At 35.6% G+C, this 17,066-nt stretch overlaps 1 protein-coding gene across 1 annotated transcript in view; it reads right to left on the minus strand.

The window, feature by feature from the left end:
- Positions 1 to 17,066, minus strand: part of LOC138707780 (probable RNA-binding protein 46) — a 128,008-nt gene that overhangs the window by 17,257 nt on the left and 93,685 nt on the right. Inside the window, exons 4-5 of the mRNA XM_069837683.1 lie at positions 14,718 to 14,826; positions 504 to 602 (exon numbers count right to left, since the gene is read on the minus strand). Of these exons, the coding sequence (XP_069693784.1) occupies positions 504 to 602; positions 14,718 to 14,826 (208 nt within the window). The remainder of the gene's footprint in view (positions 1 to 503; positions 603 to 14,717; positions 14,827 to 17,066) is intronic.

Genomic DNA, 17,066 nt, shown 5'->3' on the forward strand with positions numbered 1-17,066 from the left:
GAAATTCTAGTTGAAGCAAGTAAAGCGATAGGGTTGGAAGTAAATCCCGAAAAGACGAAGTATATGATTATGTATCGTGACCAGAATATTGTACGAAATGGAAATATAAAAATTGGAAATTTATCCTTTGAAGGAGTGGAAAAATTCAAATATCTTGGAGCAACAGTAACAAATTTAAATGAACTCGGGAGGAAATTAAACGCAGAATAAATATGGGATATGCGTATTATTATTCGGTTGAGAAGTTTTTGTCATCTAGTCTACTGTCAAAAAGTCTGAAAGTAGAATTTATAAAACAGTTATATTACCGGATGTTCTGTATTTTTGTGAAACTTGGACTCTCACTGTACTTTTCAATCTTACAAATATTTATTTCAATACTCTCATATTGCAAGCCAACATAGTTTTTATGCTCTCCTGAAAAATTTACTTAAATGGAGTTGGAAAGTTTTTCAGTTCATGCGTTCATTTAATGTTTCGATTTTACACCTCACAGAACTTACCCTGCACACGAAACCCTTCTCTTTCTGTGGCGTGGAAATAGGTAACACAGTATAATAGGGCTCACCCCAATTGTTTCTATGGCACCACTCTGAAAGCATCTGTGAAATACACCATAAAATTAGTCTGGGAGTATTTTCATTTATATAGTATATACACATACATAAAACAAGCACGAATGAAAGCAATTGTAGGAATTTTTTTGGCTAGTCATAAGCTGAATTGTCAAGATTCGAGTTTGTGAAAACTACACTATAAAAGGCTAACAATTGATTTTTTAAATTTTAGTAGGTTATTTTACAACGCTTTATCAACAGCTTAGGTTATTTAGCGTCTGAATGAGATGAAGGTGATAATGCCGGTGAAATGAGTCTGGGGTCCAGCACCGAAAGTTACCCAACATTTGCTCATATTGGGTTGAGGAAAAACCCCGGAAAAAACCTCAACCAGGTAACTTGCCCCGACCGGGAATCGAACCCAGGCCACCTGGTTTCGCGGCCATACATGCTAACCGGCTAACAATTGAGTACTATATCCCTGGTTACTGGATGTAGCCCAGCGTTGTCAGACACAGCCTAAACGGAGCGGAGCGCTCAACTATAACTCGTTGCGTGCTCCGTTGCTTCCACAGACATAAGCAAGTTCACGCTCTGACTAGACGTCTCTAGCACCACAACCGGTTTCGGAGCTTACAACTCTGACACTACTGATGTAGCCTATTGAGCATGTACAAAATTCGGATTATTATCGTAGGATTTTTAGAGCTATTGACGGAAACCTAGGAGAAAATAGTTAAAGTAAGAGATGAACAACCACCACAAACCCAATTAAAATAAGAAAAGTGTAACCTATCACGGAAACTCACGTGTCTTCAGTGGTTTTGTTTGGTTCCTAACCTACTGTCATCATTCACTAAGTTAGAATTAATTTGCATCTGTCTCAAGTGCTAGCGCGCTGATCTTCCAATCAGGTGGCCTGGATTCGATCCCTCGCTATATTTTGAAGGGTCACTCTCAGTCAAAATTTCATGTTCAATACTCATCAAACTTGAATCATTTAAGCGTGGTTATGCCATGCGATTTCTTAATAAAATTAATCTTCTATTAAAACGTTCTGCAGATGCATTGGTCGCAACAATGTCACAAAATTTCTACTACATATTGTTGAAGCAGGGACGACAGAGAGGCGGCACAAACAATGCCATTATTGTTCAGTGAATCAAGTTTTGCGTTTTATTATTATTATTATTATTATTATTATTATTATTATTAGGAGGCCCTTGGCAGCCGCCGAGTTCGCCCATGTGTTAAAACGGTACTGGCCGAGGGCGCTGACATTCAAGGACACTCATAGTCGCTGATGAGACGATTGTTATTGTGGATAATAGAGTTGGGCAACACGATTCTTTTTAGAAGTCGATTCCAACGATTCAATCATACATTACGAATCGATTCTAACGATTCGTTCACAGTCTGCGATTCCAAGAGCTATTATTTTGAATCCTCAACGAACGACTCGCAGGATACTTTCCTTTGCAAACCAAGGGTAAAACAAAAACGTTCTACATCTCTCGCATAGATGGGTTGAGAGATGAAACATTGGATGGATCCATTCATCATGACGTCCATTATACATACTCTATAGTCTACAAACCTATCCAAGATAGCGTTTTCTAATTATAATTTATCAACTTAATCTTACTATCAACTACATTTTTTTTGCATTAGGCCTACACCTCTATTTAACTATGCAAATTTCAGGTACGTATTCATTATTTTTCTCACTTAACAAATGCAGTATCTTGATTCCACTCTTAACCCTTTCTTTAATCATTTATACAGTATTTGGTTCATAAGGGTTAGAAATCTTTGCTTATTATCAGATGCGTATTAGTTTATCATCTATATCATCTATTTAACCTAACCTCGTTAAAATAACGTAAATCCTTTATTTTTGCTCACTTGGGAGCATTTGGCACGGTTCGGAAATGACCGCTGACAGGTTACCTCAAACAAGTAAATAGAATCGAATAGTATTTGTTGGTTACGGTATCATGCCGATTCGTTACGATATCGAACCAATTCTAGTGGACAGTATTGAGTTGAGTTTCCGAGCAGTAGCCTACGTCTGCTATTGTGTATAATGTGGAGTTTCATTTCTCTGTGTCTGTTGCTTTAGTCATGGCTCAGAGATGTAGGCCTAAGCCTCGTCTCCACTATTAAACATTTAACAACAACATGTTAAATATAACATGTTGTATTTAACATGTATATGGACATTTCAAGTCTCAATTGACTTAACATGTTAACTGAGTATGTTGAAGTTAACACTTTTAACATGTTGGTGTGTTTTCCAGCAGCAATGGAAAACATGTTAAGTCAATTCACTTGCTCGTGCAATGTCGGTACAATTCGGCAAAGTTCGTACAGTTTCCATAGCAACTAATTTTCGATTTTGTAGCGCGTAACTAGGAGCACCTCTTGATAATTTTTTTACAATCCTAAGTATTGGCTGTAAGTTGTTCGAAGTAGTGGAGTGGACGAAAGAAAATATCGTTAGAATAAAATTGATTAATGTACTGATGGAAAAGCCTTATTTGTGGGATGTGTCTGCAAAAGAATACAGAGACAAAACAAAGAAGGCCGACTGTTTTAGAGAACTGGAATTATATTATTTAATTGTTCTCGAGAATACAATAGAGAGTTTTGCACTCTCGTCATACGCTAAATGTTAATGCTATGTTGACGTCAGTAATGGTCGTATTTGCTGATGTATATTAACTTTCGTAAAACTTCAGAAATAATAATTGAAGGGCTCAGAGCCAAAGGCGACCAACCCACAATTTTGTATTGTTCATTATTAAGCCTTTTTTTTTTAACTATACATCGTTGTAATAGATTCGTGATATTTTTTTGTATTTATCAATTTTTTTGTATTTATTCAATGTAGACCAATTAAAATAAATTGTGAAACCAATCATTTTTATCAGGATCCTCTTAATATCAACTCTTATTTACTCATTTTGTAATTGTGGGTTAGTCGCCTTTGGCTCTGAGCCCTTCAATCGTACGATATTACCCGCTCCTTTAACATATGTCATGTCCTAAGTCCTATAATAGTCAATCAATCGCGCTGTAATTTTTTTTAATTGAGCTGAAATGGCTGCTCTTAAATTGTGTCTTTCTTTGATGTAAGAGAAAGTATTTTTGCAGCACTATATTAAAAAGTCTTCTGACATTCTCACCAAGTTTTTGAATCCAAATCGATCTTCAACTTTAAGCTCATTTAGAATGTTTTCTGCATAGTGTCTTTTACTAAGATACTGCCACACCCACATTTTAATTTTCTTCCTTTTCAAGGCCTTGTAACAAGCAATAGAGGCAATTACAAAAGTCAAATCATTATCTGAGTCCATTGTGCAAGGTTTGAAAATAAGACACTACATTAAAATCTCATAGACTGTTTATGGTGGACTACGCAAAGAAAGTCAAGTTTAACATGTTTAACAGTGTGGACAAAGTGTTAAATGAAATTGGCATTAACATGTTCAATCACATGTTGGGATGTTAACGGTAAACAATTTAACATGTTGTTGTTAAATGTTTAATAGTGGAGACGAACCTTAATACAGAACAAAGAATTTTTCATTTGCCGTAACTTAAAGAAGAAAAAGAAAAGAATCATCTGCTCACTGTCGCAGAGAATTTCATGAATGTTTTTTTTTTTAGATTGACCCATCTGAAAGTACTACAGTTCATAAAATAGTGAATAAATTCAAAACTACGGGATCCATAGTGGGCAAGAAAACAAGACAAGGCGTCATATTTCAACAGGTGAAGAGTTGGATGATATCTGTGTTGGATTAGAACAATCGCGACGTTAATTTCGCATGAAGTTAGGACAAAAAGAGGGAATCAGCCGTATATCAGCACACAATGCTACAAAATTACTAAAAACAAGAAGAGATAGCCAAAATTTCGGAAGCAGAGCCGAAACCTGCAAATCAAGATATGTTTAGACGCTCTTGCCTTGCAGCAAATGCCAAACACTTTCAACATCGTCTTTGGAAAGTAAAGCATTTTTTTAGCACTTTCACAATTTCAAATTGTAAAACAGTGTTCTTTCTAAAGTTTATCTGGCGTGTTCTAGACTCATAACTAGGGCTATGAAGTTCGTACCAAAACATTAGTTTTCAGGTTGCGTGTAGCCACGCATGTAGATCTATTGCACTAGTTGTCTTCTGTGTATACTATGTTCACATAAACAACTCACAGTACATCGGCAAGTATGGATGGATGACTTCCGTAACTAAGCCCACGTAGCCTACATTACAGCAATTATGCACAGTGAAAAGCATAAGTTTCATTACGTACTAACGTTTGCAATGGAGTTGTGCAGTTTAGTGAGTGGTTCTTAACATGACAGAATTGAAATATTCCAATCATACGAAGTTGAATGCAGTACTTCAAGGTTTGCTGGTAATTATAATCAGTAAATGGAGAAAAATTTTACTGAAAACTATTATGAAATGTAGAAATGTAATCTACAAAATGAACATTAGTTCGGGACCCTGTGCTACGAAAAAAAAAAATGGAATACCTTTCTTTGCAATCAACTGTTGCAGTTCAAAGTATATAAATGACTGACGCCGCGAGATGTGGAAGAATAATTTATTGTTCAGATATGTTTACCAATTCGCAGAAGTTCCAATAGTCATTAAAGCAATGAGAAATATTCTTGAAACGAATTATGCGTTTAATGTGATGTGCCATATATGAAATGCACTATTATATTCACAAAGCTGTTGTCCATTTGGTGATACAATAAGAAGTACTGAATAATATTTCAGATTTGCTCCAGTTACGTCATGTGACATAACGAACATTTCTAGGGTAAAAATACTATTTTTCTGAACATTGCAGAGTACTTTTGATAACTGAAAATGTACTGTACTGTACATTATTATTAGACTTCGTGGAATTGCCGCGAGAATCGTAAGGTTTACTACGCACGCGGTATAGACTGTATGAGAAGGGGTCGTGCAACGGGTGAAGTATGCCTCTAATGTAAACACTGAACAGTATACTGCGGTTACAATAAAACCTGTATCCTGCATTCAAGAAATATAATGAATGATCTTTGAAATAGGAAATATCTAAACATGTAAATACACACTTATTTTATACTGAGATACATTAACTCCTAAAATTTAATGTAATATATTCACATCATCCTTGAATATGTGCATTGCAGTGGTTACGTACATTTTGAGCGATTGCAAAGTGAACCTACTACGATGGTTACTTAAACAGTTTTTATATTGCGAAAATGTACAGTTACCCTGAAAAAGAATGAGACGATTCTTGGTCGTCGGAAGTTAAAGTTCTACAGCGCGGTTCACTCGATATCGACGTAACGATACGTAACATGACAAATAGTACAAGAATTGTTACAAGGACCACAACAAGGACAAGGACCAAAATAAGGATCACGAAGAAGACTGCCATTTAAAGCCAGGATTTCACAACATAGCTCGAGTCACAAAATATCATTGCTTCACTGTACCGAATGGCAAATGCCTGCTAAGGGATCTACATTCTGGACTGCTGCTGTCACTGTCTTGTCTCGTTAGCTCATATAGTAGCGTGTCGGTTCCACTGTATAACCGAAACGTCTCGTGTTCGATCCCGGGTAAAACTTTTTTTTTATTGAGGTGTAATTAATTTGTTCAGAGTTCCTCGACAGTCTAATTTGTCGAAAAATATGGAATAATTTATGCCCAATTTCTGGGTCTTACAAGTGGGCTGAACCTCGTCAAAAAAAAATAAATCTTACTTGGAAGTTCAAAGTATTCTTCCTCAAACAAAAATCATAAGAAACAAAAAGAGACCTGTTAACTTAAAATCTTATCCTCATGCCATCAGCTTCTATTACAGCTCTAAGTCGATCCGGTATGGATGTCACGATATTGTGCAATAAGTTCTGTCCCCGGCGAGATCTTCCCAGGTGTCAACAACTTGATCCACAATTCGTCTCGATTTCGAGGGCGTCGATGGGCATAGGTGGCTATCCTTCTCTTTTTCAATTCCGGCCAATTTTCGATGACATTCAAATCAGGTGACTTCGGAGGCCAATTAATGATTTCGATCTCGGGTCTCCTTTGACACCATCTTTGAATGCTTGCAGCATAGTGTACGGGATGGTTATCCTGCTGAAACAGCAATGTTCCTTCGGGAAAACGTTCTCGGGCGGAGGGAAGGAATATATTTTCCAGAATGTGCTCGTAAGTTCCCGCATTAAACCCGGCCATCGATGCGTTCTATAACGCCAGGTCCATCGTAAGACATCCACCCCTAACACGATATGCTAAAGCGCCCCGATCTTTCACGTCGGTGCACATAGTGCCGGTCATGTCGGAGACTATCCTCACGATAGACACGGACAGGACCTTCGTAATCACTCGAGATGGTTGTTTCGTCGGAGAAAATTACATTTCTCCCATCGAAATCCACTCGGTTGGTAGCGAAGGCAAGATGGTCGACAGCTTGTGCTTCCCCCAATATTTCCATTTGCGCAGCCCTCCGGCTCCTAATACCGCGGTTCCTCAACCTGCTGATCACAGTCTGTGAAGAGCCGGGAAAGTTAGATGCTGCTCTTATTTCGTTAGCAGTCAGAAAGGGGTCCTGTCGAACTGTCTCGAATAAGAGAGCATCCTCTTCCAATGAAGAAATCCGCGAACGCCCAGGAATAGGGCGATTTTCGACCTCCCCTAAATTTTGGTAACGATGAACCCACCAGGAACACCAACCAAACGGCCAGCAGATCTAGCCCCATATTCAGCCTCAACTAGAGCTATAAATCGCTGTCTCATGTCACGTCGGTTCGCCATTACGATGAGAAATGAGGGATGGCGATAATACTTTAGTGTAGACAATGACTATTTAACGTGATACAGAATTATTGAAGTAACAGGAATCTTGCATAGTAAGAGTTAATAAATCAACCCTAAATTAAACATCTAAATAACAGGATATAATGGGAAGTCCAATTGTTGCGAAACTAATCAAATTAAATCTAATTACATTAAGTAAACAAACCCAAAGTTATGACACCACATTGCTGCAGCTAAATTGTAGGTTATTAACATAAACATTGAATAGGTCCGTGGTTGTGCGTTGGACGACAAAACCATCATCGAAAGTTCGAATCTTGCGGAGGAATGTAACTTCTTGCTTTTTATAATGTAAATCAGACTTGTAACTACAATCATTCATATTTCTTACATTATTTATTAATATTTGTAGCCAACATTGAATTTGTAAAGAAAAGACTTTAGAAATCTCATATGGAATTTGTGATCTGTAGTGACATAAACATAGATTATCTCTCGGAACTTTTCCGTAAAAGTAAATTAAATTCACTCCTTGAAACTGGAAACCTTAGTCGCAGAGTCATTTTCCCACAGCATACAAGCTGAAGTAGCACAGCCATTGATAAATGTTTTGTACACAGAATTAGACTGAATTCCTATTCGACAGAACTAAAATCAATAGTTTGTCTGAACATGATACACAAATCCTAAGTGTTTCCAATGTTACTGAACAATTTCAAAATATTAATTTAAAAATTAAGAAAGGATCGTAAATGCTGTATCTAGTGATTATTCACATTTATGTCTACAAAATGAATATTGGAAAAACGTATATGATACTGGTACTACTGATATTAAGAGTAAATGTATTGAATTTTTCACTTAATTTCATAATCACTTCAGTGGATGTTCTCCACTCAATGTTGTGAAAAAATTCAAAAGTAAAAACATGTAGATAACGCAGGGACTTCAAAATCTCATGTATTAAAAAAGAAGAAATTATATGTAATGTGTTGCAATGTAATGATCATCCTCATGTTCTTAAATACTGCAAGAAGTACAGTGTAATTTATCAAAAATTATGAAAGAGGGAAATAGAATATATTTGAATAGAAAAGTACAAAATTCAGATAATACAATTAAACCTATTCGGAATATTATTACATTTAAACTTGTAGATATCCTAAGAAAGAAAATATTTTTTCATTAAAACCAATGATTATAAAGTAGAGGATCTCAAATATATTGCAAATTCTTTTAACGTAATTAATTGATGAACTAGTGGACTTACTCGTGTTAAATATGAAATATTCGTCCGGCTTACAGCTGTTTCAGTGCATCACGCACCATCATCAGAGCCTACTAGATGCACTGAAACAGCTGTAAGCCGGACGAATATTTCATATTTAACACGAGTAAGTCCACTAGTTCATCAATTAATTATATTCAAGTGTTAAAAGTGGTGTACGCAAGATTCAAAAATGGATGTCTTTTAACGTATTATAGTATATAGTACAGAAATATTATTGACAACTTAAAAATTCAAGATTTTGCAAAAGATACTGCAATTGGTTACTTAACAGATGCATTTAATAATCAGTATTAATATATGTAATTAGTCAATAACTGCAACAGTGCTAGGACTCTAAACCTTGGGAAATGTGTGTCTGTGTGGCTTACGAATATTTTTTTTTTCATTTCATTCTTATTGTTAGTTTTATATATATATATATATATATATATATATATATATATATATATAATGGTGTAAATGCATTCATTAGATTAACGTTTATAATATTATAATTTGTAATTTTGTATTGTTTGCGATCATTAACACTTAATCTCAGGACTTTGTAAAACTCTATTTCAACGTTATGTAGACAAAAAAAAAATCGTTGTGTAGACTAAGAATCGAACTCGCACTCTTCTACACAACATGCAGAAGTCTTACCGTCTGAGCTATTGAAACGACATGAAAGCGTTCCTTTCTGTGAGGAGTGTCGATCTAGTCATGCAGGTCCATTGTCGATTTAACTACATGATTTATGTATATATTTACCTTTCATTTACGTAATATTATCATATTTTTTGCAGTTTTTGAAGTGAATTTCGGAACGATGGTAGTAACAAACCAAATAGCCTGAATTTAAGTAACTCAATATTCGTTATCTTGTGTATCAGTGCTCTGGTCTCCGATCATGCGCAGTGTCTTACATCTGAGACTTAGGAATATTCAATCGTCTCATCCTTTTCCAGGGAAACTGTGCATTCGACATCAACCAGGGGCGTATTTTGCGGACTACCGGGGCTATCGGTGGTAGCCGAAGGAAATTACAAAAGAAAAAGTTTATAATATAACATAATGTAATTATTTTGTATTACCGTATAAGTTTTACCACAGTAATTAAAATTAAAGTAATTGTTAGATTTATATGCACTCTCTGCTCTCGAAAAGAAACAAGTTGTGAAGGCGGCATCACTGGAGAAACCGCTGCTACGAGGGGTAGCCTGTGACCATTCCGCTCACATCGCACAACTGCCCGTCCCCCGCTCCCTTCTGTTTCTATCGTGCAGTGTAGGCCGGGTGAATTGCCGCTCTCGTGATCTGTTTCTTCGAAGGCGCGAAGCAACAATACGCTTAGTACGCTAGCTCATTAATGTGATTGTGTTCTTGCAGTGCAGTATTTTAAATTTGTGATTTGTTCGAGTGTCTAAGAGTTATATAATTGTGAATTATTAAGTTTTTAATTTCCCATTTAAGTGATATTGTGAAAAATATGGCAGAACAAGTTTCTGGAGAGGTTTGTGTTGAAAATGACTGTGTAATAGAAGATTTATTAAAAGTGCCTTTTAACCGTCGTACATACAACAAGAAAGTTGAAATTGTGAAAATGGAAAGACCAACTCCTGAGTTAAATTTGTCCATGGACGTAAAAGAAAAACAGCGTGAGTACACACGCCATCTCACTTCAACATCATATGGTAAGTGGAATTGGTTGTGTGATAGTTCTAAACTGTCTAAACTATTTTGCTGGCCATGTTTTTTATTTAGCCACGAAACTAATGTGTGGTCAAAAGAGGGGTTTTCTAATATGAACTCCCTTCGAACGGCAGTCCTAAAACACTACAAATCAAAAGCTCATATTTATAGTAGCATGAACTTTGCAAACTTTGGGAAGACAAGAATTGATTTACAGCTAGATAAGCAAAAAGCTCTACACATCTCCCAACACAATGCTCTTGCGAAAAAAAATCGGGAGATTTTACTGCGTCTTATTAACGCAGTCTGCTTTCTAGGAAAACAAGAATTGGCTTTTCGGGGTCATAATGAGAGTGTGGAATCAGACAATAGAGGAAATTATATTTAATATTTAAGTTCCTTAAGTGAATTTGACCATTTACTGGCCAATCATCTTGAGAGTTCAACAGTATTCCGTGGTACTTCTCTCGCAATTCAGAATGACTTAATATTTGCTATAAGTGGGGTTATGATAAAGAACATAAAATCTGAAATAGAAGAAGCACCTTTTGTGGCCATTATTGTTGATGAAACAAGTTACTGCTCTAATCAGAGTCAGTTGTCCACTGTTTTAAGATACGTCGACAGTACTGCCAATGTTCAAGAACGGTTTATACGATTCACAAATGTCAGTTCGGGCAAAACTGCTGCTGCTTTGTTTCAGCATGTGGAAGGTGTTATAGCAGAATACAATGTCGGCAATAAGTTAATTGCACAGACATACGATGGTGCTTCAGTTATGGCGGGAAATATTAATGGCTTAAAAACAAAAGTTCAAGAAAAGTATCCTCAAGCACTATTTGTCCATTGTTACAGCCATGTTCTCAATTTAGTTTTGCAACAAACTACTTTATCCATTCAAGAATGCCGCATTTTTTTCAAAACACTGTCGGGTTTAGCTGCATTTTTCTCATCATCTCCTAAAAGATCAGAAAACTCAAGGAATTTATGAAAAAGAAACTCCCAAAAGTAGCACCAACTAGATGGAATTTTACATCTCGGCTTGTAAATACAGTAAAGGAATACAGAGAACAACTGACTGCTTTCTTTGAAAATATCATTTGTAATGACTCTGAAGAAAACTGGGATTATGATGTAATTGTGCAGGCTCAAGAATATTTGTATTTTTTCACACAGTTTCAGAATATATTTCTTCTTGAAATCTATGTTAGAGTGTTCGCACATACAGATGTGCTCTACAATATTCTTCAGACAAAAAGTCTAGACATAGCATACTGCTTGCAAGAGGTATCAAAGTTAAAAAATACTACAGTATATCCAAGTTCAGACGTAGTGGGTTTCCATCCATATGGAGTAATATGGAAAATGAAAATTCTTCAGCCAATACAATGGAACCACCATTAAAGCGAAGAAAAGGAGATGATGAACTGAAATACAGGCAGCTGTACTACAGCATACTAGATCGTATGCACATGGAAATTACTGACAGATTTTCTGATTATGGAAAGCTTCAGTTCACACATCTTCTGGATTCTCAAAAATTTTCTGCTTATAGAGAAAACTTCCCGAATGAGGCACTAAACAAATTATTTCAGTCCTATAACAGTCACTTTGATCAAGTACGTTTGAAAAATGAATTAAGTGTAATATATTCAGCAGAAGTCTTTGATTTTTCGAACAAACCTATCCATGAAATATTATCTGCCATATATGAAAACCAGCTGAACCAAGTTATTCCTGAAGTCCTTAAATTGGCAACATTAATTGTGACAATACCAGCTACGTCAGCATCGGTAGAAAGAACATTTTCTGCGTTGAAGGGAATAAAATCCTACTGTAGATCAACTCATACACAAGAACGTTTATCCGGCTTGGCACTGATGTCCATTGAAAAGTCATTTCTACAGAATCTTCGCAAGCGGCCCAACTGTAATTTCAATGACGAAGTCATCAAATTATTTTCGTCCCAATCAAGATGTCTGGAATTCACATATAAATAGGTAAGGAATTTTATTATTGGGTTTTTAAAATATATTTTGTGTAATAATAGGGTCAGTGGTAGCCCAGACCCTTAAACCAGTATACGCCACTGCATCACACGATATAATAGGTGCATTTTTGAAGAACGGAAAGTCACTACTTTTTACTACATCAACTTCAGATGTCTTATCGTGACCTGATAGTACATAATTTATAATACGAAATTGTGAATAGGCAGAATTTTTAGCAATAATATTTCTCAACTTACATTTCACTTTATCTGAAATTAATGAATTGTTATTTTGGATAACAGTTTGTGATACTTTATCCGCTATATTAAGGGTTTCTGAGAGTTGTAGTTTAGACGAATCTAACAGGTGATGCTTTTGGACACGATTTTAAAATTAGAATCAATGAACAGAATATCTTCCAATAGCTGTTCAGAAGGCAATGATTTTACAGCTGCAACAGCGGAACTGTCTGTTCTATCCAATGTATCAATTACCTCCATTATTTTGCCGTAATATTCTGCATAATAATCAACAGCATCCAACCACGTTTCTCAACGTGGTCAAGACTGGTTGGGGGAGTATTCCAGGGGAAATTGTTTGGAACAGCAACACACTCATTGTAGCATGTTTGATTGAATTCTTGTCTACACTGAACACATGTTAAGCTTTGACTATTCCAACCACAGTAATGCAAAAACAAGTGCTTACATAGGTATACATTAGCTGTAGCTGCTCTATCTATTTGGACCAGTCACAACTCTTAACATGAACTGCTTATACTACGAGACTGGGCGGTCGCTCACCTCCTCTATACTACCGTATATCGGCAACCTGATTGCATGCTGCGTGTGGCAATTCAACGAAGTCTAATTATTATTCATTGTAACAAGTCTAGGTGCATATAATTATACATTTGTTTGTTATTCTTATACATATGGGTAAATTATTTTATATTGAAAATTACGAGATTCTAATTGCCAATTATCGCTTTCTTGGACAATATTATTTGTTCCTTTTATTTCTTATTATAAGGCCATGGATCATTAGCATAAAGACAAGTTTGGTTATCATCTGACTGTACAGATTTGTTTTGCTGGTTTATTGCGTTTAAAGCTGCGTTACTATTGTTTATTCGGTAGATATATAGTCACAAAACGTAACCCTTTCGGTACGAACTTTCTACCTCTGCTTATAACTGACAAGCAAACATTCTCATGGGGACAGATAGCTTTTTTTTTTTTCTTCCACGATGTTAATAATGTCAAAACAAGTGCTTATACAAATTTTTGCCAATTGAGCGCAAATAATAGGGCCGTACAAAAAAAGTTTCCCTGGGGGCCGTTTACAGAAAAAGAAAGCAATTTCATGGAAAGATTTATTGAAACAGCTACAGCACTTGTTGAGCTATTTTTCAATGTATTCCCCACCGGAATCGATGCATTTGATATACCGTGGGATCAGTTTTTGTATCTCTGTGTCGTAGAAGTCTGCCACTTGGGTTCGAAACCAGTGTGTGGCAGCTATCTGCATCTCTCTGTGGATCCCATGTTATGACAAATGTCTCAATTCGTGTTGAAAATAGCTCAACAGTTGTATCTTTTCCAATAAATTTTTCCAATGAAATTGTGTTTTCTTTCTGTAATGGCCCCAGGGAAACTTATTTTTTACGGCCCTCGTAATTGAGCTCGAGTGGCCAAAATTTATACAAGCACTTGTTTTGATATTATTAACATGATGGAAGGAAAAAAAAAAATAACTTTTTTATCTGCTCCATGAGAATGTTTGCTTGTGAGAGCTAAGAGGGCCGAGAATGGGCAGCTGCGCTGTGCATTGCCGCTTCAATTCTACTTCCGCTATTGTGGAAAATGTAAAACGGATACAGTGTATAATGGTAAAGGCTGGTTTACAATAAATCGGGAACGGAAACGACAACGAGAAACGTATTTAAATGTGAGCATTCACGACAGTTAATATTGATTGCTCACATTTAAATATATTTATTTTAACAATATTTCCGTTTTCGTTGTAGTTTCCGTTCCCGGTTTATTCTGAACCAGCCTTAACTTAGTTTATGACAGAAACCTTTTAATAATATAGTTGTTTTCAATAGCAAGTATGAATTTTCTGGGATAGGTATAAATAATGGAACAATTTGAAAGAGAGTCATTTTATTAATATATGTTTCAGTACGAAAGTGCGCTTATGAATTATATAGACATAACACATAGCATACAGTAATTTAAAGGCCTATCTCTTCCTTCTTTCGTCCAGTTATATTTCCAATGTTATTGTTAAAGTTTGTTCATGCGTAAAACAATGTTATTGAATGTAGGTACATGTAACAACTTGCAATACATATTACAGAACGTACCTCGGTGGCTTTATAGTCGTATTTCATTCCAGGAACATTTACTGGTAAGGCAATGTATTTGTAGGGTTTCCAACCAGTAGGAGCCGGAACGGAATGAACAGGTTGAAAGCTGTAATAAAGTAACAAAAATAAATACATCACACTACATTGAACAGCCCGTGTAAAATATATAAATATAAATTTGGTCTGACATAATTTGAAGTTGGGTCACATGAAAATTTTTCTTGAACAGTTGCTTCACCAGTTGTGTCAACTGAAGAGTGGACGAGGAAAAGGGTATAAGTAAGGCCATCATAAAGTGATGAATAAAATACATCATCATCATCATCATCATCGTCGTTTGGCGCTAGAACACTGGCCTCTTTAACAACGGCCTTCCATATTTGTCCAGCCTCTCACTTCCATGAATAAAATACATCAAAGCCGGTAAATAAAACTACTGTAATTCGTAAAAAAAGTCGTTATTTAAATATGAAGGGTACACCGGGAAAAGGGGGCTCATGAACATTCATTAAATTTTACAGGAGAGCATTTTAATCGATGTAATGAACCTATTCTTCGTCTGTATGGAAAAATTTCAAATGCATTCTATGTCTTAAAAGGAGCTCCTTTTTCCTAGTTTGCCTTGATCAAATGAAAGTCCTCATGATAATGTCCAGATGGTGCCAGCAACGCAATATCTGGGGGGGGGGGACTATAATCCCCCATTTTCCGTGTGTCTTTCATATTAAATCGTGAAAAAAAAAGTCGTTTAGTCGGTATTTAAACACGTAAATCGTGAAGAAAAAGTTTGAATATGAACATGAAAATCACTTTTAAAAATTTGGTAATATAACACTCATTCCCCTGTACGTTTCCCCGGTATTAGGCCGTGTCTCAAAGCTACATTTTCAGCTGAAGTGAACTAGATTGTTGACTAAATAGCCGGATATGACGTCTGAAGTTATGATCCAAAGCTACATAGTGCATAGCAATGAAGTCCGTAGTAGCTAGTAATCGAAAATGCTTGCTCGATTGTTGACTTGTTCACTAAACAAACATGGATATCTCATCAACAATTGGGGTTATGAAATCTGAAAATACTTTGGAAGTGAAATAATGTAAATATAACGTAGAATAACACGTTAACTTTGAACACTGACATTGTTAGTACCTTCTGTACAATGTTTTAAACATTATTGTAATATATTAAGTCCTTACCTTTGCCACATAACTCGTAATGAAACTGCATTAGGACACTGCCTTCTTAATTCAGTGCTGCACCTTGATGTCATGGTTTTTAGAAAAATAGTCTATGAAGAAGGCCATGTTTCAAGCATACGTTTCCAAAGCTCCCTAGTGTGTAGTTTACAAGTCACCTAGTTGCTAGTCACTAGTGTGTAGTTTGGACTTGAGCTTTGAGACACGGCCTTAGTAAGGTCGTTACACATTACATCAGGCATGTTCATTTAGTGAGTTGTGAGCATTGAGCACTGTAAGACATAATTTTTCCTCCCTTAGCCCCTGCAAAGGAACAATGGTATCAGTGGCGCTTTTACTTTCGCAATGTCTGTATTTAAGTCATGTTATTCCGTGTAGAATATAAGGAAAGAAATTTCCATTTGCAATGGAATATGAAAGAAATATTACATGCCTCATTTGCTGCAAGGTTATACATCGCCATTTTACTACATGTTACTTCCAATATTCTGATTTAAAGGTTAGCTCTACATGCGTTATTATTATTATTATTATTATTATTATTATTATTATTATTATTATGTTAGAGTTCCTTTGCCTGTTACATAGAATTTATGTATGCGTAGATGTAGATGACCTTGTGAAATCAAAGTACAGGATATGTATATGGGACAAAAACATTTGGCACAATTATGTGTGACTATCAAATGTAACGCCAGATTTGGAAGTTGACTCCAGTCGATGAGCATTAGGGAATAATAATAATAATAATAATAATAATAATAATAATAATAATAATAATAATAATAATGGTTAAACACAATTATTTCGGAATATGTATTATAAGACTTTGTGTTAAATTCTGTCGTACCGGTTTACATGTTTCGACCTATTATGAGTCATCTTCAGAATTCAGTTGTGTAATCAAGATGTACAATTATTTCTTATTATTATACACATATGTAGACCTAAACCAAGTTCTTTACGGTGAATTATTTATTGAATTGATATAGGAACGACGTAATTAATACTGTAATTAGTTAATAACAGTTCATTAGTATATCAAATGCTATATTATAAGAAGCATTATACACTGGATCACTGAAGAAAGTAACATGCATTAAATTCATTTTAAAACAAATGTTGATTTTGTTATATTTTAAAAAGTAA

Source organism: Periplaneta americana, chromosome 10 (genome assembly GCF_040183065.1).
Source record: "Periplaneta americana isolate PAMFEO1 chromosome 10, P.americana_PAMFEO1_priV1, whole genome shotgun sequence".
Lineage (NCBI taxonomy): Eukaryota > Metazoa > Arthropoda > Insecta > Blattodea > Blattidae > Periplaneta > Periplaneta americana.